The sequence below is a fragment of the Protopterus annectens genome, chromosome 6.part0 (assembly GCF_019279795.1).
Source record: "Protopterus annectens isolate FY-2018-M chromosome 6.part0, PAN1.0, whole genome shotgun sequence".
NCBI lineage: Eukaryota > Metazoa > Chordata > Ceratodontiformes > Protopteridae > Protopterus > Protopterus annectens.
The window spans coordinates 429,305,054-429,330,053 of record NC_056737.1 but is presented as its reverse complement, the minus strand read 5'-3'; the positions used below and the strand labels follow the sequence as shown (position 1 = coordinate 429,330,053).

Genomic DNA, 25,000 nt, shown 5'->3' with positions numbered 1-25,000 from the left:
TTGCCAAAATGTGCTGTATACAGTGTGCATTAAATTATGTATGGGGTATTTTCAAATATATGTAAAAGCCTATTTTCTTTTATATTAATTCACTTAACAAGATTCGCTTAGTGGAGTAAAGCAGTGATCCAAAAAGGACAAATTTCACATTCGTACCGGGGAAAGAAAAAGCAAAACTTACAATAGCAATAATAAACAGAAAGAAATTGCTATAAGTATACGTTAATGAAAAATTACATTAGAACAACACTGAAATAAAGATCGTGTAGAAAGAAAATAATGGCATTGACAGTCAAGGGAAACAAGGGAATAACAATGCAAATAAACTGGATTTCAAATTCCAAGAGGTAGACCCGTCTTCATAGCTGTGTCAATAAGCAGGTGTAAAATGCAACCATTACACAGGCATTACACACACGCCTTGAAAACAGGCTACTTACTACAGCCTTCATAACATAAATGGATCAGTAAATACTGTGGTTGACTGGCAGCAGGCTTAGCATTGATTGGATAACTGCACACGTTTGTGTTTAAAATTCACATTAGCATGTGACGCATGCATGAGTCCTCCGTTGGGTCCTAAAACGTTACAGGTCTTGCAGGTTGCAACTGTAAAAGTGTGTGGGGGGGTGCCCCCTCTCTCTGTAGTTCTGGTGCCCATGGCTTGGACTGTAGGGGAAGAAGCTGAAAGAATAGTTCTGTAAAATCTTACTATAACCATAGATGTCCTTCTCTTCCATGTTGCAGTATTCATGGCATGAGGGAGATTCGGCCTAGGTGACCCGAACATCTGGCTAGTATACCAAAGACTTAAGCTACTGCAAGGTACGTGTGATGTTGCACATAGAACAGTGGCGTGTTGGCCATCCACAGAAATTAATGCCCCAATCAGAACACCAGTCCACAGATAAGAGGCAAAAGGAAAAAACAAAGACATATCCAAGGAAGAGCATGAACCAAGGGAGAAGGAGGGTGGGATAGAATACAACATGGAAGAGAAGGATATCTATGGTTATGGTACAATTTTACACAACTATTCTGTGTTCTTCTATTCCCATGTTGCAGTAGTCACAACATGAGGGAGAATACCAAAGCTCATGAGTGAGCTGGGGCGTGGGAGCACAAGTGCTCTCCACAAATCCATGCAGAATTGCTCTAGCAAATCCTGCTCTATGTCTGGAAATAGAATCCAGTTGGTAGTGTTTTGTGAAAGTATGAACAGAGTTGCCTCTAGGTTAGAGGCAGTGTCCAATCCTTTAAAGAAGCTCCAACTCAAGTTGAAGGGACCTTAACAGAGGAAGACAGAGTTTTTCCCTGAGACAGATAACAAAAGGTTAATAGCCTTTGAAATCAAAGATGAAATAGTCTGTTTAGAGACAGGTTTACCCAGCACTCTGGGGTGAAGGGAAACAAACAATTGCTGAGTCTTTCTAATGGCTTTGGTGTTGTTCAGATAAAATCTAAGTTGATTGTGTACATCTAAAGTGTGCAGCACCCTCTCACTGGTGTTTTGAGGAGTAGGGAAAAAGGTGGGTTGATGAATAGATTGATTGAGGGACAAGTCATTAACCACTTTAGGCATGAAGGAAGGGTTGGTACACAGGGACACCCTGTCCTTGTGGAAAATCAGAAAAGGTTAAGAAGTCATTAAACCTTGGCGTTCTAACACTCATCTGGCCGAAATGATGGCTAGTAACAAAACAATTTTCTAAGTGCATAATTTTAGGGAAGAGGAAGCAGAAGGCTTAGAGGGAGTCTGGGTCAGTTTTTCCAAGACACAATGTAGGTCCCAGGGAGGAGGAACATATTTCCTAGGAGGTCTTATGTGAAGGAGGCCTTTTAAGAAAAGTTTGACCTCTAACCTAGAAGCTAAGGCGGGAGAGAAAGGCAGAAATGGCTGACAAATGGGCTTTAACTGAAAAATAAGCCAGTCCAGCCTTGAGAAGTTCACATAAGTAAGAAAGGACTAGAGGGATATCCACTGAAAATCGATCTAGTCTCTTATTAAGACACCAGATGGAGAACCTCTACCATTTGCACAAGTAGGATCTCCTTGTATTGGGTTTCCTGGCCTCCAGCAGGACTAAAAGCACGTCCTCACAAAAAAGGTATCTAAAAGGAATTAGAAGCCTATCACCCACAAGGTCAGGTTCAGTGTTGCCAAATGTGGGTGAATGAGGGATCCCTTGTCTTGTGTGAGTAGATCCACCCTGTGAGGTAACTTTTGATGACTGCCCTTGGCTAATTGCAGAAGAAGAGGGAACCAATGCTGTTTTGGCCAAATGGGGTCACCAACAAGATTTTTGTTTTACCCTTCTGTATTTTCAGGAGGACTTTCTATATTAAGTGAAAGGGGGAATGCGTATAGAAGCGTCCCCTTCCAGGAGAATGAAAGAGTGTCCACCTTCCAAACCAGAGGATGTTGGACTCTGGCACAGAGCTTTGGAAGTTGTCTGTTCAAAAGGGAGGCAAAGAGATCTATTTGAGGAGTACCCCACTGGTAGAGAATGTCCAGAAACACATCCCTGTGGATAATCCATTCATGGGCTTGTGTCATGGTTCTGCTCAGTGTGTTTGCCTAAACACTTTGAGCTGATGGAATGTAAACCACAGATAATGTTATCTGTGCTTGAAGAGCAATATCCCTGGCTTGAATTACTAATCTGCAAAGTAGGTAGGATTTTGTTCCTTCCTGCTTGTTCATATACTAGAGGACCATGGTGCTGTCTGTGAACAACTTCAAAGGTCATGGAAGGAGAGATGATCTGAAGGCTTGAAAGGCCAGGATCAGAATCCTCATCTCTTTGATGTTGATTTGTTGCTTTCTTATGGAGGGAGACCAAAAGCCTTGGACTTTTAGGTTTCCCAGGATTGCCCCCCACCCTAAATCTGAAGCATCTGTGAACATTTCCTGAAAGGGGGGCAGTGGCTACAGGAAAATTCCTGGGTTGTGAGAAATTTGGTGAATCCACCAATGCAATTCCTTCTTTAGACAAGGCAGAAGTGGGATGACAAATTCTAGAGGATGAGCATGCTGGGACCAGAGTGTCTTCAAGTATCACTGGAATTTTCACATGTGAAGTCTGGCTAGTGGTAGAACTGGTATTACCAAAGCCACGAAACCCTGCATCCAAAGGAATTCCCTGGCAGTCAGACAAGGTAGAGGAAGCAACTGAAGGAAGTAAGTCTGCAGAGACTGCACCTTTTGAGAGGGCAGGAAAGCCATCATGAGGTCTGTTCTTATCCTGCATCACTGGAACATCTGGTCCTGAGAGGGACTTAAGGAAGACTTGCTCTAACTGAATGTGAATCCCAAACTGAGGAGCAAGGAGATGGTGGTTTGAAGGTTCTGTTGCAAGGTGACTGGATGTTTTGCTTGAATGAGTAGATCATCCAAGTAAGGGTGAATGAGAATACCCTGGAGTCTACAAAAGGCAATGACAGGAGCCAAACATTTTGTGAATACCCTTGGAGCTGTAGAGAGTCCAAAGGGCAAAGCACAGAACTGTAAAGGAGATGAAACAACAGAAAAACTTAAGAATTTCCTAAATAGAGGGTGGATGGGAATGTGAAGGTATGCATCCTTTATGTCTAAGAAAACTAGGTAAGCCTGGTAACAAGAGAGGCAACATAGTTTGTAGGGTAAGCATCCTGAAGGAGGGTAATCAAATGAATAAAATGAGTTCGGACAAGTCTAAAATTGGTTTCCAAGGGCCATCTTTCTTGGTAACTAAGAACATTCTGGAATAGAATCCTTTTCCTCTTTCCAAAGCAGGAACCTCCTGTATGGTTCCTAGTGTCTGCAAGTCTTGAATGACTTCAGAGAAAAGGAAGATTTGGTTCTTTGGTGGTTGTGGAATCCCCATGAAAGGAGGACTGGATTTCCAAGTCATGTAATATCCCCTTAGATCAATGGAGAGGACCTATTTGTCTGTGGTAATGCTTGTCTGAACTGAAAGGGAGTAAGAAAGGTGCTGGCAAAGGGGGATTTCTGAGGAGGTTGCCAGGTAGTCACAGACTACCTGGCTTGTTTGGAAAGGGGGTCTTTTGAGCCAAAGATAGCTGAGACCTAGGAGGTGTCTGCCTACGTGTGATCTTCTTGTGTTGTTGGGAAGGTGTTCAGATCTTTTTCCTAAAAAATAGTTCTCGAAGAGTAGTTCCTATGAAATTTAGGAACTGGGGAGACAAAAATATGTTTAAGCTCCTGAATTTCTTTTCCTTTCTCTTGAAGGGCTTTGAAGAGAGCTGCAGCATTAGAACCAAAAAGAGCAGTGTTGTCTAGAGGTGCATCCATAATCTTTGCCTTGAAATCCTCAGGCAAAGGCTGCAACCTTAGTCAGCAGTATCTCCTGAGGACTGAACTGGATGCTGCTGATCTAGAAGACACCTCTGCTGCATCATGACTGCACCTAATGGAATGTCTGATTACCTGGGAAGACAGTCCCAAGAGAGAGGAAGCTGGGTTTTTGCTGCAGAGCTTGAGAGGTCATTCAGTAATGTGGAGGCCTATGAAAGAAGAGCAAGAACATATTTGCACATATGTGTCTGATAATTAATGGCCCTAAAGGCCAGAGTAGAAGAGGTGTAGAACTTTTTTTCCAATTCTCTCTATCATTTTACTCTCCTTATCTGAGGGGAGGAGTTTGGTAGAGGGCAGTAATTTGGCCGTTTTGTCAGCAGACAGAGATCACAGCTGGGTCTGCAAGAGGACATTTATACAGGTAACTACTGTCTTCAGGCACCTTATAAAAGCTGTCTGACCTTTTAGGAGCAGGAGGTTGAGAATCAGGATATGTATAGAAGCTTCTAGAAAGCCATCTTGAAAGGCTGGCAAGAATGGCAGGATGGCTGAAGGAGAAGGGGTGTCAGTTTGTAAGAGGTTATAAAACCTCTTTTGTACCTCTGTGACCTGTGAGCGTTCCCACTTGAAGTAGTCCTTTATTTTGGAGATAGTTTCCTCAAAGGAAATTTCTGCCGAAGAATCCTTGCCATTGGAATTCACTTCATGTGAGGCATATTCCAGATTAAAATCAATTTGAGTAGAGTAAGCCAGGGATTCATCAGAGGATGAATCATCTTCTTCAGAAACCTCAAATTCAGCAGATGGAGGAGGGGGAAATAGGAGATGATGGGGTAGGAGGCTGCAAGTGCCATGAAAGCATTCAAAATTCCTTGAGAAAAGGAATGCTAGTCTGTGGAATGCTCTAGACTGGGAGGCACATGTTTTTTTCTCTCTTGAAAGTAAGGCCTATCCTAATCTGGGAAGGAAGACCATCCATAGGCCTGGGCTCTGGATCAGAGATCAGCATGACCTCAATGGAAGGAGCAGGAATAGGTAGTGTAAGGAACGTTAAGAGTGAGCCGTGGTTCCCCTTTACCATCCATAATGGACATCTGCCAAACCTCTGCGGCTATGCTGTAGGAAGCCTCCCTAGTGGCTTCTGTATCAGTATCTGCTGAAGGAGGAGGACCTGACACCATATGTACCTATGGGCCTTCACTGGCCTCAAGAGGACGTCCAAGACCAGAGGTGCAGCTGAAGATTCAGGCCTTACCTTTTTCACCTTCTTCTTCAGGGGCTCACTTGATGAACCAGCAGCACCTTCCATACCTAGTGCAGTCATTTCAGTCTCTGCTTCTCAAGGTATAAATTAAGGGTAGACAGACAACTGTGGATTGTTTTAGGGATGAACACTTGATGAATGGCACAGGTCTTATAATCTTGATTGGACCCCAGACAAAAAAAGACACTGGCCATGGTGGTCTTTGTATGGAATCTGTCTTCCACAGTGGCACCTGCCCTTCTTGGATGACATTAACCTCTAACAAGCATGCAGTAGCAAAAGTGTAAAAGAGATTCTCCCTTAGGGCACTTATCTGAAAGAAGATAAACTTTCAGCTATCAGACAGATGGCTGGAAGATGTTGTTCAGACTGGCAGCAGAGATGTTCTGAGGATAGTCTGTGCAGACATCACTTTTATGGCCAATGCTCAGCTATTCTATGTGCAACATTGCACATACCTGGATGTAGCTTAAGTCGTTGGTATACTGGCTGGCCATTTGGGACACCTAGGTGGAGTCTCCCTCATGTTATGAATACTGCAACATGGGAAGAGAAGGACATCAAGACGGTCCTTTTTACTACCATACTACACAACTGGTTGTTATACAGAGTAAGTGGTAGAAACATAGTGATGAGATTAGCATATCACAGTGGGCTGGGGGGACATAGACAGGAACAAGACTAAAGCATGGATCCTCAAATGGTTTTACTGGCCTGGAATAATGAAAGAACTTGGGAATTTCTATGCAGAATAACCTGAGCACAAGAAGATAGTCCATAATCCAGGCTTTGACTGTAATGCTTATGACAGAAGTGCCATTTGAATGTATTGCAGTGGGCATTGGTGGGCCTTTAGCAAAACCCTATGCACATAAATACACCAAAACCATCCTACCACATAAAGGTAATTATAAATCTATAGTCAGGAAGCTGGTCTTATTATTTTGCTAGGAAGAGATTGCAAAGGAAGTATTCACTGATCAGGGTGACTCCCTTTATGCCCAGAATAATACACCAACTTTGCCAGTGATTTAAGGTTAAGAAACTAAAAATATCAGTGTATCATCCTAGATGGATGAATTGATGGAGTGTTTTAATTAAAAGCTAATGTCTATACTAAGAAATGTTATTAAACAAGATGACAAAAAATAAGACCAGTTAACACCATAGCTTCTGTTTGCCATTAGAAATGTTCCACAGGCCTGGACCAAGTTCAGCCATTTTAAATTATTATATGGCAGGCATTGTTTTGTTGATTATTATTGACCACCAGAAAAAAAATGTTGCATTTACTCAATGGGCGATATGCTGTCATTGGTGTGTGTTGAGGAAATTTACAAAACAAATTAAGATTTATTCTTCATTTCCATATGTCATATGACTTGAATTTATTTTTATTTATTTATTTATTTATTTATTTGCAGTTGGTTTACCAGGATAGTCCATTGGGCCAAGATGAACCCGTTTTCAATGGAGTCCTGGGGAGAAAAGCTCCAGTAAGAAGGTTACAATAGGTTTTACATTAGATTACAATGTTTGTAAGTGAACAAATTAGAGCAAGACATTTCATGTAGTATGGCTTGAGAAACAAGGTTACAAGTAGGTTTTAGGTTATATTACAATATTTTCAAGTGATGCAGTTTAAAGCATAATGTTTCAAGTAGTACAGACAGGTGATGAAAGTTTCAGAAGATATAATACTGGTAATGAAAACATTTCTATATAAGTACTGAGAGGTCTTACATATTGACTAAGCTTGAAAGTATGACACATAATACAATTTATAAAAAGTTTGGTTAGAACAAGTAGATAGAGTATGAGTTAGGAGAGTCAGTAGAGGAAGTTAGCAGAAGGGAGGGAAAAAAGAGTTTGCCAGTTTATATTATGATGGATGAGAACAGGAGCATTCCAACTGGGATATTAGGTGAGAGTGAAGAGATTTTTAGAAAGTGAAGTGGTTAGAGATGATATGAATGGATGGGGGTAGGGAGTTCCAGAGACGTGCTAGGCCATAGGATAGGAGATGTTTACCTGGGGGGCAAGTAGGTTTATGCAATTCTATTAGATTTTGGTTGTTAGATCTTAGTACTCTGTTGGGTAGGTGCATTTTAAAGGCAGAGGAAAGGGATGGACAGAAAAGGGGGTTGAAAATGAGTTTATGTGCTAGAGTCAGTTGAGTTTAGGTGAGATGATTGGAAAGTTCTAGCCATTTTGGTTTGTGGAGAGAAGAACAGTGGTGGCTAGATGATTTGTGGCTAGTAGCGAATTTGGCGATTTTGTTGTAACAATGAGGAAAGTTGTGTTTTAAGGGAAGATTGTAGATTAGTTAAGAGTGGGGCTCCATAGAGAAGGGAGGGGATAAGAAATGAGGTAGAGAGAGTGATATTGGTGGAGGGTGTGAGGTAATGATTTTGTCGATAGAGCATGCCTAATTTTTGATGTTTTTTTTGATATTTAGTTGTAGGTGGGAGTTGAATTTAAGCTTACTATCAATTTGGACCCCAAGTAATTTAGTCTCAAGCACCAGTTCAAGAGATGTGTTGTTATTACTAGTGATATAGAAAGTGTTTGTATTGATGGAAGTGACTTTAGAGGGAGTGAATACCATTAATTTGGTTTTAGAGGCATTTAGTGCTAGGTGATTTCTTTTCATCCATTGTTCTGTGATTGAGAATGCATCTTGTGTAAGTTTTTGCAGTGTGGGGAGGGATGTGGCAGAACAGATAATAATTGAATCATCTGCATACTGGATGATACTTGAGAAAGGAATAGAATTGCAGAAGTCATTTATGAATATATTAAAGAGGAGAGAACCTAGTATGGAACCTTGAGGAACTCTAGTTGGGGTAGCAAGGAAAGAAGAGGTGGCTTTTTTCCATTTTACTGATTGATATCTATTAGATAAGTAACTGGAGAACCAGTTCAGAGGAGAAGAAGATAGGTTAAGTTGAGAGAGTTTAGTTAGAAGGTTTGTGAGAGATAGTGTCAAAGGCCTTAGAAAGTTCAAGTAGGAGGGTAGAGACAATATGACCAGAGTCTCGTCTTTGTTTTCAGTTTCCAGGAAGGAGACGAGGGCTGTCATAGTGCTATGACCAGGCCTAAAACCATGCTGTGTTGGCGTTAGTAGGTGATTGTCTATGAGATATGGTAGGAGTTGTAGTTGGATACATTTTTCTAGGAGTTTAGAAATGGGAGATAGGATAGCGATGGGTTGGAAATTAGTTGTATTGTTATTATTACCACCTTTATGTAAGGGTATGATGAAAGCTTTTTTCCAGATTTGGGGTACTATGCTTTCTTGGATAGAGCGGTTTATTAGGATACTAATGGGGTAGGCAATGGCTTCCACAGCTATGCTAAGAAAGTATGATGGGATTTTATCAGGAGCATTAGATCCTGGCTTAAGTTTTTGAAGGAGTTTTTTTTATGGTGGATATGTGTATAGGTTTGAAAGAAAAAGGAGAGGAAGGGGTAGGGAGAGTATTAGAGAGTGATGATAGTGGAGAAGAAGAGAGTGTAGTTGTAGGAGTGCAGGTAGAAGTGTTAGTAGAGGAAGTTGAGGGTGAAATGGAAGGAGTGGTGTTGTCAGAGAATGTTGAGATTAATTTAGAAATAGAATTTATGAAGAAAGAGTTAAATTGTGTGGCAAAATCTATGTCGGGAGCACTGGGGTCTGGGCTGGGGTTGTCAATTTTTCCTGGATTGATAAGGGTGGCGACTCCTTTCCAGAATTTCTGAGGGTTTGTTTTATTGCTGTTTTGGAGTATGGAGAAGTAATTTTGTCAGTCAGTGATAATAAGCTTTTTGACTTTATTTCTAAGTGTTTTATATTCGTTATGAATGAGGGGAGACTTATTTTTGTGGTAGAGTGCCCAGACTTTGTTTCTGCATTGCATGGTGACTAGAGTACTTTTGGATAGCGAAGGGGCAGTTTTGATTTTTATTCTCTTAGTCTGTAGAGGAGCATCATAGTCAGGAAGGTTTAAGAAGGTTGAGTTGAAGTGGGCAATGGCATTATCTAAATGTAGAGTTTTTAGAATGTTCCAATTAATAGCTTTTAAGGAGTCTGAGAAGGTTATAGTGTTGAAGTTTTTTGGTTGCGAGTAGTAATATAATTATATGTTTGGTGTATGGGTGAAGGGAGTCAGTGTGTGAATGTGGGTAGGTGATCGCTAAGAGGGTCTGGAAGTGTACCATTATCAGAGAAATAATGAGGGTGGGAGACTAAGATCCAGTCTAAAATGCTGCCACTGGATAGGTTTTTTGAGAGGTGGGTTGTGGAGTTGATTAGCTGTGAGAAGATATAAAGGTTGATGTTAAGAGGGTTTGTGGGAGATTGAATGGAGGACCAATTGATATTCATGTCTCCCAGGATTATTATTTCATTAGTAATGTTAGTGGATAGCCAGAACAGGATGTCTTCAAGTGTAGTAATATTATCACCGGGGGGAATGTAAAGGGTGGCTATACATATGTGTTTGTGTATATTAACCTGAAATAATGCTAGGAGTAATTCAGCATTATTGAATTGGGGAATAGGTTTGTTATAAGGAGTAACTGATAAGGAAGATGAGTATAGGAGAGCTACTCCACCTCCTTTTTATGGGTTCTGTCTTTTCTTATGATTGAGTAGTTGGGTGGTGTTATCTCAGAGTCTTTTATGTGGGGTTTTAACCAAGTTTCAGAGATGGATAGAAAGTCTGGTTTGTTGTGTGTGAGCCAGGCATGGAGGTTTGGGATTTTGTTCACTATACTTTGGGAGTTTAGGGTGGTGAATAGTATGGACTTGTCTGTAGTGGGTGAGGTGGTGGGACCAGGATTAGGGTGTCTATCTCCGGATAATAGTGTAGTAATTAGATATAGGATTGGGTTGGATAGATATTTGGACTGTTTAGAATATGGGTTAGGCTTTATTATGGTGATGAGGCGGGTTTTAGTTGCTCTGGTGGTAGAATGTTTATGAAGGGTGATAAGTTTATAAGGGAAAAATAGATGGTTGCTTATATCGTATAGGTGGGGAGATATTATGGTGTGAGAGTTTGAGGTAGGTGAGTTGAGATAGTTTTTTACATGAAAGGATTGTGAGTGATTAATATGATTGGTCTGGGTGAGGTAGTAGATATAGGATATGTTGAGGAGAAGTAAAAGCAGAGTGGAGAAGGTGGAAGGTTTAGAGATCATAATGATGAAGTAGTTAAAGCTGGTTCTTGAGAGTTGGTATGTAGTTGCTGAGTAAACTATAGGTGTAAGAGTGTTGTATGTATAGAGGTGTAGCTATGTTTCTAATTATTCTGATGGAGTGGAGATTTTGAGTAATGTTTGAGTATTGGTGGGGTTTGGGAGTGGGTGTTGACTGAGAAAGGAGACTAATTGGCTAGGATGAGTTTTGTAGGTGTGTTTAGTGATGACTGTTATGGGTGGGGTAAGAGAGTGGGTGTTGACAGAGATGTGGAAACTAGTTGGCTAGGTAGTGTACTGGGTGTGGTTATGAAGGTATTAATGTAGAGGTGCTGGGGCGGGTGGGAATTGGGGGCAAGTTAGGGGAGCGGAGTGAGCCCGCAGGGCGAACGGAGTGGGTAGAGCCAAGGAAGGTAGAGCAAGAACCTATCAGTGGGATGTTGGTTGGAGAAGGTAAGTACAGGGGACAAGGATTTAGAAGGATAGATGGGCCAAAGTTATTTGAAAAAAGGAGGGAGAAAAAATAAATTAGAACTTGTAGAGAATAGTAAAGCAAGTAAAGTGAGAGATGTGGGAAGTCAAGAGTAGTGTGGAGAGGGTGCCATCTAGTGGACAAAAGCTAGAAGTGCACCTGCAATTCCACCAGAGTAAATTCCTCGAGCTGAGAGTGTTGAGGAGAGAAGGGGACTAGTATAACTAAGGAAGCTAGAAATATGGGGGGAACTGAGTTGAGAAGGGTTTGGCTGCTGGCTTTCCTGGAAAGGGAGTGTGCTGAACCTAGCAGGGTTTTAGATAAATATGGTATTACAGAGGTTTAGCAACAGTTACAAATACTTCTTTAGTTACTTCTAGGAGAAGCTAGTTCAATTCCCATAAAGGGGATGTATCATCAGAGCTTGTTTTTTAATGCTTTAGGAGTGGGCGTCCAAACCAGGCGTAGTCACAGAGGGAGAGCAGGGCAAGGAAGTTCTTTAGTTCCTTCTAGGAGAAGCTAGTTCAATTCCCATAAAGGGGATGTATCATCAGAGCTTGTTTTTTAATGCTTTAGGAGTGGGCGTCCAAACCAGGCGTAGTCACAGAGGGAGAGCAGGGCAAGGAAGCTTACTATGGGTACAGTCGCTGAAACCAGGACACACAGCAGCTGAAGATGGAGTTAATTAAAGAATTGATAGAGATTTGGTCAATAAACTATAGATATTCATGATGGAAGTTACATTTGGCTTACAAAGAACTTCATGAGGAGAAAGGAAGGATTTTATTGAATGCTGAAATGTTACATATTAATCATAGTTCCAGATGTAGTGGCTTTACATATCCAACTGACAACTGTAAAATCACTCTTAGGATAAAATTCATTACTCAATCCATGGTTAGGCTTTGGAATAAATTATCTTTAGGAATAAGAAAAAGCAATTCATCACAGTTTTAAGAAATCATTGGATATGTGGATGGGTAAATTGGTCTATTCAATTATTTTGGAGTTTATATTTTAATTAGTCTAAACGGTGGATGCACAGTACCCATAAACTAAGTAAATTATATTATCTGAATAGAAGAGAAAAAAACAATTAAAGGTATCGAAAACAATATACCAGCTTGCAAGACAGGTTGGACCTAGTGAAGCTGCAGATGAAATTAATGATGTTATTATACATTCTGTGCACTTTCTGAGGAGGGTTGGGCCTCGGGCGAGCAACCTAACCCTGTAAAACTCATACGTGCAATGGAAACAACGAGTGCTGAAGGGTGCTTATTGCATGATGTGCTGTATGCATGAGAGTGAATCCAGGGTCCAGGACAGGCTGTATAAGACTGAAGCAAGCATTACTGAATGTGAATGCCTCCTAGAGGAAGATAGGTATGTCATAGAAGAGGAATGGTTAAACCTCCAAAAGAAAAGATAGAAGCAGTGAAAAAATGTTGGATCTCAGAAACCAAAAAATCAAATGAGGACATATTTTTGAGCTAGAGGAGTATTTCTAGAAGTTCCTGACTAATGGGAAAATACTCTTCAAAATAAAGTAGACAACAGAACCAGACATTGCCTTTAGGAAGCTCAAGGAAACAATAGGTTCAGAGCCTGACTTTATCAAACCATTCATAGTCTATACAGATGGATCAAACATGGGCTTAGGAACAATGCCCTGTAGCCTTTTAGGGGAGAGAAACATCCAATTTCTCTCCCCAGCCAAAAGCTAAGCAAGACAGGAGCTAGGTAAGCATAGGCATTGAATGGACATTTTGTTTCCTAAGGTACTGTTGGTTAGGGAGATTATTTACTTTAGTAACAGATCGTGCCCTCTATTCTGTTTGCATTAACTATAAGATAAAAATGCAAAGATCTTAAAGTGTGCTGTATCTATGCAGCCATTTAAGCTCAAAGTCCAGTGCAGATCAGGCTCGGCCCATAAAAATCTACACGACCTGTCTCTGGCACATGCCCATCCAACTAGCATTGAAGCAGTGGTTTCAAATGGGTGGTGGTCAATTATAGCATTTTGAAGCGTTTTTTACTAAATGGTGAACAACAAATGTGTGACCAAAAATGTGCATATACTTGTGTAAATAATGCTTATAGAAGTGTTTTGAAGAGCAATGTTTCTTTAAAGGAATTAAGTGCATCTGTAAATTTTCTGTCTAAGAACAGAAAGATTTCAGACTGTATTAGTAAGACAAGCTTGCTTAATGAGCTATTGAATGTAATATAAAAATAGGAGAGAGAGAAGCTCAGTCAGAGATAATTTTCCTTATGTGAAAAGGGACTTTGTGCCAACAGCAGCAACTCTGGGAGATAGAATCAACCACAGTGAAGAACAATCTTGAAAAAGAAGATGGAAATTATTCCTTCCAAAGGATTCCAGACTGAGCTGCCAACAGAGACAGCTTCACAGCGGTATAATATTAAGAAAGGTACTTGCTGAACTGTGCATACAGTTAAACCAAAAGATTTTGATTTGTTTAGGTTCATAGGTTCATAGGTTTATACTAGGCTATCTGCCCTAAGGCATTTATAAGCCTAGCCCAAATTTTGTGGCTTACGCCACCCCTTATATGAAAAAATACTGTGCCCATTAGTTTGTTGTGCCTCTGTCCAGCAGTGACACAGAGATGATTCCCAGGGTAAACCTATGATCTCCCATCCACAGGTCTAGATTTCTCTTGAACAGAGTCAGCGAGGTGCTCTGCCTCACATGGACCGGGATTTTATTCCACAGCATAGGGAGTCTCTGAGTGATAAATCTATCCCTCCAGCACGTCCTATTTATATCCGTGCTAAGGTTTAAGTCACTTGCTCTAGTGGTTTTGGTGGATTTGGATTTTTTGAGGTGGAGCATGTCCATTAATTCCGGGTTGGACATGGCCTTGTATGTCAGGCACATGTCACCTCTGAGCAGAAGTATGCGACTGAATAGAGCTGGAGTTTCTTCAATCTGGCAGCATATGACAGATTTTGGAGTCCCTTTATCCTTTTGGTGAGGAACTTTTGGGGTCTCTCCAATTGCTGCAGATGTCGGGTGAGATACATCCCGAATGGGGCATTGTACTCGATCATTAGTCTGATAAGTGAAGAGTACAGGGGAACAATGACCTCACTAGATCTGGATGTGAATCCCTTCATGATCAGGTGGGCAATGTAGAAGGTCTTTCTAACCACTTTAGCAACGTGAGTGTCAAAAGAAAGGCCACTGTCAACCTGGGTCCCCAGGTCCCTGATAACCTCTTCTGTGCTTAGTGGATTGCCACCTATATGGTAGCTTGGGATTACCTTGTTTTTCCCGAAGGGTATGACTATACATTTTTGGCGTTTAACTTCAGGCCATGGCTCTGGCACCAGCTATCTGTTTCCGTGAGTCCCTTCTGAAGGATATCCGTGTCAGATGCACTTTCCACTATGGCCCAGTTTGCAGTCGCCTGCAAACTTTGTCAGCCAAAGTCCTCCCATGTTGGCCTGTACTTCTGAGAAGTAGATGCCAAACAATAGGGGGCCAAGGACCGAGTCCTGTGGGACACCACTTGTGACTGGCTTGGAGTCTGACACAGCGCCAGCAACTCTAACCCTGTGGGTTCTGTCCTTAAGCCAGTTTGCAACCCATCTTGTGACATATGGGTTTACATTTAAGCTGGTAAGTTTTTCTACAATACCCGAGTGGGGTATTGTGTCGAAAGCCTTTGCAAGGTCAAGGTAGGCTGTATGGACTGCCTTTCCCTCATCAATGGCCTTGGAGACTGTTTCGAAGAAGTCGACCAAGTTCAAAAGGCATGATCTTCCCTTGACAAAGCCAAACTGGGTCGGGTCCAATGTCTGCAAGTCCCCTATATCTTTGTTTATGAGCTCCATTATGATCCTCTCCATAGCTTTGCAGACTAGACTTGTTAAGCTTATGGGGCGGTAATTACCAGGGTCCATAGAGGCGCCGCCTTTGTGGAGTGGGACCACAGTTGCCGTACGCCACTCCTTGGGCACGTATCCTGTGGTAAGGCTGAGATTAAACAGCTGCCTTATGTGCGGGTTTAATTCCTCATTTAGCTCGTGTAGCACACAGCCGGGGACACCATCTGGTCCCATTGATGCTGTGTTTTTAGCTTTAGAGAGAGCAGCTTTCACCTGCGCATTTGAGATGTCCGGGAGGCTACACTCGGCTGTTTGAATGATACTACCTTCTTTGTATTCATGCACAATGAACTGCATTATTTTTATAAAGACTGCTGCTCCCAGATGCGTTGGCCTTTCATAATATAGATTTATATTGTCTAACATTGATACATAACTTGCAAAAACTTGAACCCTGTCAAAACAAAATACTTTCCTGTCATCAAAAAAGCAATTTTTCCACATAAATATCCAAAACAATGCTTTTACTGACACACAGTAGAACTATTGTAACAGAAAAAGGCCAAAATACGATAACTAGAGGGATGGATAGATTGATAGATGATAAATAAATATATAGATTTTGAAACCTTCTTTCCCCTTTATGCTGCTGAGCATCTGCTGCTCTGTCCCTAGTGGATTTTTCCCTGCAGTTTTCTCCTGGCCTATAGGCAGCAAAGTCCCTGCAGTTTTCTCCTGGCCTATAGGCAGCAAAGGTTTGAGGACCTTAACAGATACCCTGCAACTCTAACTATCTGTCCGGAAGCCACCATTTTAAGCTTAAAATAATACCACTGAAGTATGTGTCCCAGTAAATAACTACTACATAAGCTAATCTTTTAATTAATGCTAGACTTTATAAGCACAAGAATTTACAGTGTTTTTTTGCTAGTCACCACGAAAAGCAGATGCCAGCAGCTCCTGTCCTTTCTCTTTGGTTACCCAATATCCTCATACTGTTTCTGTGTATATTTTCCTGTTCTGCACTTTACCTTTCCCTGAATTAATTTCTAGCCTCACTCATAATTGCCTTTGCTAGTGCACCTGCCCTATTTTACTGTCTTTAGACTCTTACATATTAATGTATTTTTTATGTTTTGCCCTGCTTTTAGCTGCTAGTAATACCTCTCTCTTCCCCTGCAAAGCCCCTCTCTATTATAGCTTATTTTAACCATACAGTACTGGGTTTCCTTCAAGTAAATCTACTTGTGTAGCTTGAGGCCAGTGTCCTTTTGTAAGCTTACTTCTGCTCATATTTTATTTCTTTTTATTTTATTTCTGGTGACTATACCTTTAGAAACTTTATATCCTTGTCTCTCAAGCTAGTTTTCAATATCTTTTATGATTGTTTCTATGACTTCATCTTGACCAGGGTGCTAGCCCCGCTCTATTCACCCTCGCTACCCTCGGGCTCACTTCGCTCCCCATACCCTATCCCCATTCCCACCCACCCTCATTACAATTACCTTTATACCTAACTATCCCTTCCTGTCCCACTAGCCACTACAATTCCATTTTCTGCCTATTGCCACAACCACCTTACTAATCTGTCAATCTTGTCAACACCACTTCATCTATACCACTGTCTCTCTACTTACTCTATCTGACCATATTTTATTCTAACATGTATTATTTTCTAATATCTTCTACACTACTCCTTATTCTCTCTATCTCCGCCTCTTACCACTCCAATCTCTCTGACCCACTCCTATGTTCACCAACGTTTCACTCATACAACATATATCCAACTACTTCATCTTTTACTATCTCCCCTAATCTCTTTACTACCTCTATCTCAAGTCTATATAAACTATCCATAATACAGATTTTTAAACCTTCCCACAAAGCTAAGTCAAAACTATACAAACTCCATCTAGCATCTACTATACACTCTCTCCTCACTAAAAACCTACTTTGTTCTGGAGATATCCATCCCAACCCTGGCCCCTCTTCTCTCCCCAAAACTACCTCTATACTGCCCCCATCTTACTCCTCTAACAGTCACCAACCTCAGTCACAACAATCATCTCCATCCAAATACTCAACTATTTACTCATTGAATATTCAGAGTCTAGCAAATAAAGTCACTGAGCTGCAATCATGGATAGCTCTCAATACGCCTCACATCCTCTCCCTATCTGAAACTTGGCTCAAGCCACACATCTCAAATAGTGAAATACTCGCACCAGGTTATAATATCTTCCAATCTGATAGACCTGTAAAAAAAGGTGGTGGCGTGGCCATCCTCTACTCAGATATTCTTAACCTCTCACCATACCCTTCCCCAATTCCTGACTTCCTCCCAGCTGAAATCATCATCCTTAACTGCCATCTGAATCCCCACAAAAAACTTGCAATTGCCTCTATCTACCTTCCTCCTGGTAACAATCTGCCCATTCTTGAAAACATCCTATCCTGGTTCTCCCACAACATACCATATGAGACACTTATCCTTGGTGATGTCAACATTGATTGATCCAAACTCACAACTGACTCCCTCCATCTCAGTATCCACCTACACAGCTTCCACCAACTTATAACATCTCCTACTCGCTTCCATAAAAATTCCACTTCCAGCTCCATCATAGACTGGATCCTTACCAATTCCCCCCACCAATACCACAATCCCACCACCTTACCTGACTCCCTCAGTGATTATCTCCCTACCACCATCTTAAGACACTACTCCCATATTCCTAAACCCTGCCTTATCAAAGACTGTCGAAAACTATCGACTTTCAATTCATCCCAATTTAACTCCATTCTCCACAACATAGATTGGTCCATTCTAAAACACCTCCCCCTAAACAATGCTGTAAGCACTTTCAATAGCATCTTCATGAATACTCTAAACTCCTTAGCTCCCTCTAGGAAGATCAGAGTAAAATCAAACCATGCTCCCTGGCTCTCCAAAGAGACTAGGTCCCTTATGAAACAAAGAGATCATGCTTGGAAAACCTGGACTAAAACTAAACAACCACCTTTTCTTCAAAAATACAGGCAACTGAGGAACCTTGCAAAAAAACATACAACCAATGACAAAAAGTTATACTACAGCTCTGCTCAGCTTAACAACAAATCCAATCCTCGAAAATTTTGGTCAACTCTCAACAACATCCTCTATCCTGGAAAGCCCTCTAATCCCTCCCCATACCCTAACTCTTCCTCTCAGGAAACAGCTACCCTCCTGAATAAACACTTTATCTCTTCCATCCAAAATCTGGTAACCTGTAAGCCAAACTCTACTTTGACACCCACCTCTCCAAGTCCCACTAACACAACTTTGTTTTCTTTTGAGCCAGTTCCCATTACTTACATCAAATCTCTACTACTCAAGATAAAACCTAGCTCTCCTTCCACTGACAATCTATCTCCTACATTCCTCAAACTTGCTGCTGACTCAATTGCTTATCCTGTATCTATACTAATTAATCGATCTATTCTGGAATCAGCTGTCCTTACCCTTTGGAAATCTTTCTTCATTATCCCTCTTCATAAAGGTGGAAACTCCACTGACCCCTCAAACTACAGACCCATTGCCATTCTGTCCCCCCTCTCCAAGATATTAGAAAAATGTATTCATTCACAGCTTCTCAATCACCTCCTCACACACCATTTACTTACCCCTACCCAACATGGATTTCGTCCTCACCACAGCACCACCACTGCCCTCCTCTCCTTCACTCATATCATTGCAGAGGCCCTAGACAACAATAAACACATTTCCTGTCTCTTTCTAGATTTCTCCAAAGCCTTTGATACTGTCTCCCATCCTCTACTACTATTCAAACTTGCAAATCTCCACCTATCTCCCTCCGCACTTGCCTGGTTTAATAGTTACCTATCTGGCAGGGAACAATCTGTCAAATGGCTCTCATCCTCCTCACCTTTCCTTCCCATCTCCACTGGTGTTCCCCTAGGCTCCATCTTGGGACCCCTTTTGTTTAACATCTTCACCAATGATCTTTACACCTCATGCAAAGAATCCTCCCTTATTCAGTATGCCGACGACTCCACACTTATATCCATCTCAAATAACATTCCTGAACTACACTCCCTGACCCAACAGGCCCTACTATCCACTGAACAATGCCTCTCTCACAACCTATTGACCCTAAATCCCAAAAAGACCAAACTCCTACTTTTCCTTCCCCGTTTTCTTTCTCATCACAAAACCTCCTTTTTTATTTCATCTTCTAACAATACAAATATCCAACCTGACACCCACACAAAACTCCTAGGGGTCATTATCGATGACGAACTCAAGTTCAATGCACACATACTCCAATGTATAAAAAAACAAACCAGAAACTAGGTCTGCTATATCGGAAAAAAAAATTCCTAACCCCTGAATCTAGGCTTACCCTGGGCCAGGCACTCCTCCTCCCCTCCCTCTTATACTCCGCCCCACTTCTTACCAATATCCAGGCCTCCACTCTAAACAAACTGCAACAGACTTACCATAAAATAGCCAGATTCATTACTAACTTCTCATACAACTCACACCTCTTCATTTCTTTAAACTCTCTTCAATGGCTTGAACTTCCCCAGTTTCTGCTATCTTATCAATTTCATATGCTACACTCTATTCTTTATAAACTCTCCTTCTGTCCATCTCTATCTTCCTTAGTCTCCATCTACATCCCATCCCGGACCCTCCGTACTTCTAACCAACAATTACTTGATATCTACCACCCAAAAAGGTCAGTAGGCAAACTACTCTACAAACACTCCCTTCCCCATGCTTGGAACAAACTTCCCCTTAACTTATGTTCAATCTCCCACACCTCACACTTTAAAAATGAACTAAAAGCTTATTTTCTCAATTCCAGAACCTGCCCTTGTCATCACCCTACCTAGTGTTCCTTCCCTTTATGTACCCTCAAAAGGACCATACTTAGTACCTCATTACACCTCTCTCTCTCTCCAATGTGTCTACTATGCATTTGCACAATTTTATACAAACAAAAAATGTTCATTGTTGACCTATTGAACTATACCAATGTAAAATTGTTACTCTTCTTCTTTTTCATGCACCTTTAACTTTATGCATGTATCCCAACATATGTGAATTGTTTTGCTATAACTGCTATTATATCAATATTGTTTAAAATTGTACTTGTTTTAAAATGTATTACTGGAGGTTTTCTCCTCGGGCCTCAACTGAAAATGGGCCACAAGCCCAGTTGGACAAACCCGGTTAACAAATGTCAATAAATAAATAAATAAACTGATAGATAGATAGATAGATAGATAGATAGATAGATAGATAGATAGATAGATAGATAGATAGATGATAGTAGAGCTCAGTAGCTAGAATTTCATCAAAGCATTGTTGGGAAAATGTGTTAAGTCTGACTAGTTACAGTGAATGAGACATGTTGTGTTTGTACCTTATGCAACAACCAACTCCATTCTCTCTTAAACTTGAAGCATTATTTGCTGCTCAGGTATTTTTAGTTTAGGACCCACATTTATATGCTCAGATGGCTGGATAATTTGCTGAGATTGTGAAGAGATAAAGCCAAATCAAGATGAATGAAAACTGAAAAGAAATGTACTAATGTTATTTGCTATCTTCTAGAAGTATTAAAACTCTGCTTTTGTGGGCAGTGATTATCCAAAACTTCTAAAAGCACATGGCAAAATAATTAAATGTGTAATGCTGTGCCATAAATACTAGTAGTACAATGTTATTTCTGTTACCATTCCTTCTACCTTGTCTGCACTTGCCTCTAACAAGTATTACACATTTTACATCTGAGCTCTTTCACATTTTCTTATTCATAAGTATTAAAAAAAACAAAACACTGACATCTTCCCTTATATCTATGAAAAACAAAAACCAAACAGAACAAAAGAAAAGCAATGGATAACGGATGAACCACATATAAGGCATCAAAGCACCACTATGGCAAATGCACTTGTGAACCAAGTAACCAGGTATCAGAAATTTTATTGTAGGTTAGGTGCTTGAGGTTCTGATGAAGTCCTTTACTAACTTATCTGTTGAAGGATGAAAGTACTTAACCTTCAGTAAAATTTCAGGTACTTAGTTATGTGCTTCATGAGTGCATTTTTCTGTGGTTAATCTGTTCTGCAACCCTGATTTCTGTACAACTGATAACAGAATAAACTTCTTACCAAAAAATGAAACTCCAACATTGGAATAAATTCCATAAATATATTTATACACACAGAGATAAAATAAACATCATAAAGCTTTCAGTGAGTGTTTTTATCTCTCTGATGGCCAAACACTGGTGATTTAACTGTGTGTTAAAATATTTACAGAATTTATTCAGGCATTGGAGTTTTGTTTTTTTAGTTAGGTTTTTTTGTTATAAGTTGTTGTTGCAAAGTATTGTAGATGTTATTTCTGTATAACTGTATCTTACTGTCACTGTGATTTGATTTTGTACCTAGGATTAAGCAGAGGCTGTTGGCTATTAATGGGAGAAGGGATGCTCTGAAACAGAGCAGTAAGAAGCGGAAGCAGATGTTACTTGATTCTCTGAAATTACAGGTAAGTCATGTCTGTCCATGTATGTGGCACATGTCTCAACTAGTACCACATGCATTCTTGTTTTGTACAGCAGTATCAATGCCCACACTATTTTATGCATGACCCTTTAATCAGTCATTACTCATTAGAAATGTATTCTTTTATACAACAACACTGCTAAAACAATAATGACATTTGCATGATTGAAAAGTGTTGTAAATACTTGGATATAACCATTATTAATAGGTCTAATCAGATTAATCATATAAGAACAAAATTTACCATTATTATATTCTTTTTGGAGGAAGACGTCCTAGGTGATTGGAAACCATGCTTATGTTCATAGGTTCATAGATTACTACTAAGCTAACTGCCCTTGCGAGCCATTTTAAGACTAGCCAATTAGCCCTTGCGAGACTCAAACCCTGCACCTTGTGTTTGTAAGGCAAACACCTTAACCATTAGGCCACCCTCCCAACGACTTGTGATATACAAGATATTTCTATGACAAAGTTCATTCTGGCTGATTATTTTTAAGTCTTGTCCCCCTTCCCCTGCAATCACGAAGCTCTATGTGTAGCAAAACTGCTTTCGACTGCTATTCTGTACTTTTGCAGCCTAGAGCCTATGTGAGGAATGGTATCAAAGTTTAATTAATATGATCTTCAGATAATCCTAATAAGGTCACTGCATTGTGGAGAATGTGGCAGTTGAGGTCACTTCCACTTCAGCAAAAAATAAAAAAGAGCTTCTGATTGGCTTTTGTAGTTAGCCAAAATGACATGATGCACTGACAGCATTTTAGAGGATTTAGATGTGTTTCTAATTAAAAAGAGAATATTCAGTTCTGGCAAAATTAACATGCCCTTCACTTACTGGTTGCATACACCATGGAGGCTTAACAGCATTCATGTCACTGCATGTAATAGTTCTGCCAATAAATATTTCATAAGAAATAACACCTTAGATGTGCCATTAACAAATATTATGACTTGTGTGCATACGAGTAAAGTAATATTAGATGATAACCTGGGTATTAGTGGAAATATTTCTATATTATTAGATTTAAATTTGCAGAATGAAAGATGTGCAGTCATATTATAAGTGAGTAGAATTTCAACAACAGGAGGTTTAATTTATTAAACCAGGAGTTAGTAAATGTTAAAGTGGATAGTGACTCCCTGGTAGATAGTGGAAGATCTTTGCAAATTTAACAGGGACAACTAGAAGTAATAAATTAAGCAAGAAAGCAGAGGCTAATAAAACAACATATATATGTTAGAAAATTAAACAACTTGTACAAGACATGCAAGAAATTTCAAACAATGAAATAATGCAAAGAGAACTGTATAATGAATTACACTTAGCAAGATGTTGTTATTAACTGCAGTTGGATGAAAATGCTACAGGAAACTTGAGAAAGAGATACTGTTCAAGCCTGTCAGTCTGCTTTCTTTTCTCTTCATTTTTGTTAACCTTTGTAGATCAAGTTAATCCCACTAGGCTAGTGTTCTCTTTTCAGAAGACACCCAAGATGGTATTTATACACTAGGTGAAATTTGGCCAGAGCAGTGAGGAACTTCCACTACTCTTTTCCATAGGAACCATGGGATCTTTTTATCCACCTGAACTACCACCGACTCAAGCAGATGGATCGAAGTTCCGGAATATCGAACCTGGAAAAACAGTGTAAAATGTGAAAACTTCTGATTTCACGTTTTTTTCAGGGCGGCCTCAGTTTAACATCTCAACCAAAGGACAACTCACTCAGGAGTGCAGCAGCCCCTTATGTTTGACTGCAGTGTCAGGAATCCATCTCCCCGATGAGAACTGAACCCATATCCTTCTGCACTGTGTGTGTGTGTGTGTGTGTGTGTGTGTGTGTGTGTGTGTGTGTGTGTGTGTGTGTGTGTGTGTGTGTGTGTGTGTGTGTGTGTGTGTGTGTGTTATTGACCCTGACAAATTTGTGGGTTGCGTGAAACCATAAGCAAAGTATTCAGTTTCTGTTAGGGTTATCACCTTTTTCTGAGGCCAAAAACAGGTTAAAACTACACCCACTGCTCATTCCCTAGCTCCACATCCTCCAGAACTGCAACTAGCTCACCTGCTCTCTGTGCAGATCCCCAAACTGGGGCACCTCTCAACTCAAAGTTAAGGGGCAGAAAAAAAACTCTTCCCCACTCCTGTAATTTACATAAAAATCAGTCCTAGCCAGCATTTTTACAAACTCCAGCATTTTATCTTAGCTGTAACAAAGAAAACGGGAGATTGAACAATTCATTTCCAGACTACCATTCAATTGTTGCAATTTCTAGATAGTGTGAAAAAAGAATCATCCATATCCTTGGTTGTTTCCTCTGGTATATGTACAGAACTAAGCAGGGATTGAAATTATTTATGTCTTGATAAGTCTCTCTGATATCTTATTAGTAGTACTAGTTATGAACTAACAACTTGTGAAACAGCTGTCAAACTGCCTTATAAGAGAAACCTTTTGTTCTGCATCAGGGACTTTTAAGGAAAATTAAGTGATAATTCTCTATCCTCTCTTGGTAATCACCTTTTAATTTGTCACCTTCAGGCACAGGCATTTGAAACTTATGCATGTGTATATATATATATATATATATATATATATATATATATATATATATATGAGGAGGAGGAGCTCCCTGGTCAGTCTCAGTAAGAAGCTGCGATCCCTGATAAAATCCTCCATAGCTAGTTATGAAAACAAAATCACCACTGATTCTAAAGACAACCACAAAGCATTCTATAGCTATGTCAAGAATCTCAACGGCAACACTCAGATATGCTCTGAGTTACAGCACAATGGCACTAAATATACAGACCCAACTGATATTGCCAATATCCTGGCATAAAGGTTCAGTGCTAACTTTACCCCCCTCTCACCCCCTAAAGGGCTAATCTCTATACCAGAAGAATGCAAAGTTCCTGTAATCATGGCTGCACAGGTAAAAAACACACTCTCCAAAGTCAAGAACACAGCATCCATGGGACCAGACAACATCCCAGGCTGCGTTCTACATGAACTACAGAACGAACTGGCACCTCACCTGAGTACCATGTTCAGTCATAGCCTCACCTCAGGCTTTGTGCCCGCTGAATGGTGCACAGCGGCGGTTATCCCACTCCACAAGGGGGGAGCCACCACGGACCCCGGGAACTACCGCCCCATTAGCCTGAAGAGCCTGGTCTGCAAGGCCATGGAATGTATCATCATGGAACTTATAAACAAAGGCATTGGTAATCTTCAAACTCTGGACCCCACCCAGTTCGGGTTTGTAAAAGGCAGATCATGTCTCCTAAAGCTGATAGACTTCTTTGAAGCAGTCACCAAAGCCATAGATGAGGGTAAGG

The 25,000-nt window shown here is 40.5% G+C and overlaps 1 protein-coding gene across 1 annotated transcript in view; it reads left to right on the top strand.

Annotated features, from left to right (window-relative positions):
• SPTBN5 (spectrin beta, non-erythrocytic 5) overlaps positions 1 to 25,000 on the top strand; it is a 1,783,454-nt gene that overhangs the window by 521,454 nt on the left and 1,237,000 nt on the right. The window contains exon 21 of the mRNA XM_044073536.1: positions 21,541 to 21,640. Within this exon, the coding sequence (XP_043929471.1) occupies positions 21,541 to 21,640 (100 nt within the window). The remainder of the gene's footprint in view (positions 1 to 21,540; positions 21,641 to 25,000) is intronic.